The sequence below is a fragment of the Trachypithecus francoisi genome, unplaced genomic scaffold (genome assembly GCF_009764315.1).
Source record: "Trachypithecus francoisi isolate TF-2019V2 unplaced genomic scaffold, Tfra_2.0 Lachesis_group2, whole genome shotgun sequence".
Lineage (NCBI taxonomy): Eukaryota > Metazoa > Chordata > Mammalia > Primates > Cercopithecidae > Trachypithecus > Trachypithecus francoisi.
Window position 1 is genome coordinate 137,053,081 of NW_022681465.1, and position 3,955 is coordinate 137,057,035.

The window sequence follows — 3,955 nt, forward strand, 5'->3', positions numbered from 1 at the left end:
TGTTAGCCATTGTTATGTTATTATGTAATCTACAAAGTATGTTTAGTTACACTTCATGAAATAGTTTCAGTTTTTCAAAGACACCACTAATATATGGGAAATCAAACCCTGAAAATTAATTTCACTTTAGCAGTAAAGTCACATGCCAGATGCAAAGGATAGTATTTCATGAACAAAGATCTTACTTTTGAGGTTTGGTCTTACTTTTTTTATTTCATAAGGGAGAAATATATATATATATATATATATATATATATATATTTCCTTTTTTTTTTTTTTTTTTTTGAGATGGAGTCTTGCTCTGTCACCCAGGCTGGAGTGCAGTGGCACGATCTCGGCTCACTGCAACCTCCATCTCCTAGGTTCAAGTGATTCTCCTGTCCCAGCCTCCCGAGTAGCTGAGACTACAAGTGCATGCCTGGCTAATTTTTGTATTTTTAGTAGAGACAGTTACATCATATTGGCCAGGATCTTTTGCTTTCTATAGCTCCAAATGTTCTTAATGTTAAGACACTCTTAATACTCTGAACCATATGAATTTGCCATTTTGGTAAGTCACAGACGCCAGATGGTGGCAATTTCATATGGTGCAACCCGAAAGATTAACAAACTATCCAGCAGATGAAAGGATTTTTTTTAGTTGCATTGGGATTACTGAAGAAATTGTTTGAATTCTCAGTGCATCTCCAGTTCAACAGATAATGAGGGAGTGATGCCACACTCTCAAGAGTTAAAAACACAACAACAACAACAAAATTAAAACAAAAGTACACAACTTTCTCTCTCCGTCCCGAAATACATACATGCATACCCCTGCTCCAGGTGAAATCCAAAGGGTAAAACTGTCTTCGTGCCTGCAAATTCCCAAGGAGGGCACCCAAAGTACTTGACAGCGAGTGTGCTGAGGAAATCGGCAGCTGTTGAAGTCACCTGCGCTCTTGCCAAATGTTTGAAAGGGAATATGCTGGGTTACCGGGTGTATGCTGGGAGGGGGCCATTAGCAGTGCTTGGGTGAGGGAAGTTTGTGAGTACCCAGATGGAGACATCCGTGTCTGTGTCGCTCTGGATGCCTCCAGGCCAGCGTGTGTGTTTACTTTCTGTGTGTGTCACCATGCCTTTGTGCTTCTGGGTGCTTCTGTGTTTGTTTGTGGCCGCGTTTCTGTGTTGGACAGGGGTGACTTTGTGCCTGACGGCTTCTGTGTGAGTCCGCGCGCGAGTGTGCATGTCCGTGAGCTGGGAGGGTGTGTCTCAGTGTCTATGGCTGTGGTTCCGTATAAGTCTGAGCATGTCTGCTGGGGTGTATTTGTGCCTGTATGTGCGTGCTTCGGTGGGCACTCTCATTTCTCTCCGAATGTGGGGCAGTGCCGGTGTGCTGCCCTCTGCCCTGAGACCTCAGGCCGCGCAGGCGCCCAGGGCAGGCAGGTAGCGGACACAGAAGAGCCAAAAGCTCCCGGGTTGGCTGGTAAGCACGCCAGCTCCAGCTTTAGCCCTCTGGGGCCAGCCAGGGTAGCCGGGAAGGAGTGGTGACCCGCCCGCCCGGGAGCAGCTGGGCCCCGCCCGGGCCAGCCCCAGGAGAGGGAGGGCGAGAGGAGGGGAGGAAAGGGGATGGGTGCCTCGCCCCTTCGGGCCTGCCGGCGTGCCATTGGCCGAAAGTTCCCTTACGTCACGGCGAGGGCAGTTCCCCTAAAGTCCTGTGCACATAACGGGCAGAGCGCACTCCGAGGCGGCTTCTCCAGAGCACGAACTGGAACTGGCGGGCACCGCGAGCCCCTGGCACCCGACAAGCTAAGTGTGCAAGACGTGTCCCCACAACACCCACCCCACGGCCGCTGAATGAGGCTTCCAGGCGTCCGCTCGCGGCCCGCAGAGCCCCTCCGGGGGTCCGCCCGCTGAGGCGCCTGCAGACAGTGCGCTCACCTGCCAGACTGTGCGCCATGGGGCAACCCGGGAACGGCAGCGCCTTCCTGCTGGCACCCAACGGAAGCCATGCGCCGGACCACGACGTCACGCAGGAACGGGACGAGGCGTGGGTAGTAGGCATGGCCATCGTCATGTCTCTCATCGTCCTGGCCATCGTGTTTGGCAATGTGCTGGTCATCACAGCCATTGCCAAGTTCGAGCGTCTGCAGACGGTCACCAACTACTTCATCACTTCACTGGCCTGTGCTGACTTGGTCATGGGCTTGGCAGTGGTGCCCTTTGGGGCCGCCCATATTCTCATGAAAATGTGGACTTTTGGCAACTTCTGGTGCGAGTTTTGGACTTCCATTGATGTGCTGTGCGTCACGGCCAGCATTGAGACCCTGTGCGTGATCGCAGTGGATCGCTACTTTGCCATTACTTCACCCTTCAAGTACCAGAGCCTGCTGACCAAGAATAAGGCCCGGGTGATCATTCTGATGGTGTGGATCGTGTCAGGCCTTACCTCCTTCTTGCCCATTCAGATGCACTGGTACCGGGCCACCCACCAGGAAGCTATCAACTGCTATGCCAAGGAGACCTGCTGTGACTTCTTCACGAACCAAGCCTATGCCATTGCCTCCTCCATCGTGTCCTTCTACGTTCCCCTGGTGATCATGGTCTTCGTCTACTCCAGGGTCTTTCAGGAAGCCAAAAGGCAGCTCCAGAAGATTGACAAATCTGAGGGCCGCTTCCATGCCCAGAACCTTAGCCAGGTGGAGCAGGATGGGCGGACAGGGCATGGACTCCGCAGATCTTCCAAGTTCTGCTTGAAGGAGCACAAAGCCCTCAAGACGTTAGGCATCATCATGGGCATTTTCACCCTCTGCTGGCTGCCCTTCTTCATCGTTAACATTGTGCATGTGATCCAGGATAACCTCATCCCTAAGGAAGTTTACATCCTCCTAAATTGGGTGGGCTATGTCAATTCTGCTTTCAATCCCCTTATCTACTGCCGGAGCCCAGATTTCAGGATTGCCTTCCAGGAGCTTCTGTGTCTGCGCAGGTCTTCTTTGAAGGCCTGTGGGAATGGCTACTCCAGCAACAGCAATGGCAACACAGGGGAGCAGAGTGGATATCACCTGGAACAGGAGAAAGAAAATAAACTGCTGTGTGAAGACCTCCCAGGCACGGAAGACTTTGTAGGCCATCAAGGTACTGTGCCTAGCGATAACATTGATTCACAAGGGAGGAGTTGTAGTACAAATGACTCACTGCTGTAAAGCAGTTTTTCTACTTTTTAAGACCACCCCCCCAAACAGAACACTAAACAGACTATTTAACTTGAGGGTAATAAACTTAGAATAAAATTGTATAGAGATATGCAGGAGGAGGGGCATCCTTCTGCCTTTTTTATTTTTTTAAGCTGTAAAAAGAGAGAAAACTTATTTGGTGATTATTTGTTAATTGTACAGTTCAGTTCCTCTTTGCATGGAATTTGTAAGTTTATGTCTAAAAGGGCTTTAGTCCTAGAGGACCTGAGTCTGCTATGTTTTCATGACTTTTCCATGTATCTACCTCACTATTCAAGTATTAGGGGTAATATATTGCTGCTGGTAATTTGTATCTGAAGGAGATTTTCCTTCCCACACCCTCGGACTTGAGGATTTTGAATATCTCAGACCTTTCAGCTGTGAACATGGACTCTTCCCCGCTCCTCTTATTTGCTCACACGGGGTATTTTAGGCAGGGATTTGAGGAGCAGCTTCAGTTGTTTTCCTGAGCAAAGTCTAAAGTTTACAGTAAATAAATTGTTTGACCATGCCTTCATTGCACCTGTTTCTCCAAAACCCCTTGTCTGGAGTATCATTGCCTCCCCGACTGGAAACCACAGGTAACTACTTGTAATAACTGCCCATGACTTAATGTAGAATGATACAAGAATGACACGCACAGATTGCTTAACCCTTTCATTTGCCTTTGAATCTGCTGCTGCAAAGCTGCATCTCTCCTGACACTCATGCCCCAAATCAGTTCTGCCTGCTCTTAGTATAGC

The 3,955-nt window shown here is 49.5% G+C and overlaps 1 protein-coding gene across 1 annotated transcript; it reads left to right on the top strand.

The window, feature by feature from the left end:
• The first annotated feature begins 1,354 nt into the window (after positions 1-1,354).
• ADRB2 (adrenoceptor beta 2) lies at positions 1,355-3,725 on the top strand. Its single transcript, XM_033180501.1, has one exon. The coding sequence runs from the start codon at positions 1,935-1,937 to the stop codon at positions 3,180-3,182; it is 1,248 nt and encodes a 415-aa protein (XP_033036392.1). The 5' UTR covers positions 1,355-1,934; the 3' UTR covers positions 3,183-3,725.
• Positions 3,726-3,955: the final 230 nt, after the last annotated feature.

Coding starts and splice junctions, on each gene's coding strand:
- ADRB2 (XM_033180501.1), top strand. CDS start 1,935: ATGGGGCAACCCGGGAACGGCAGCGCCTTCCTGCTGGCACCCAACGGA.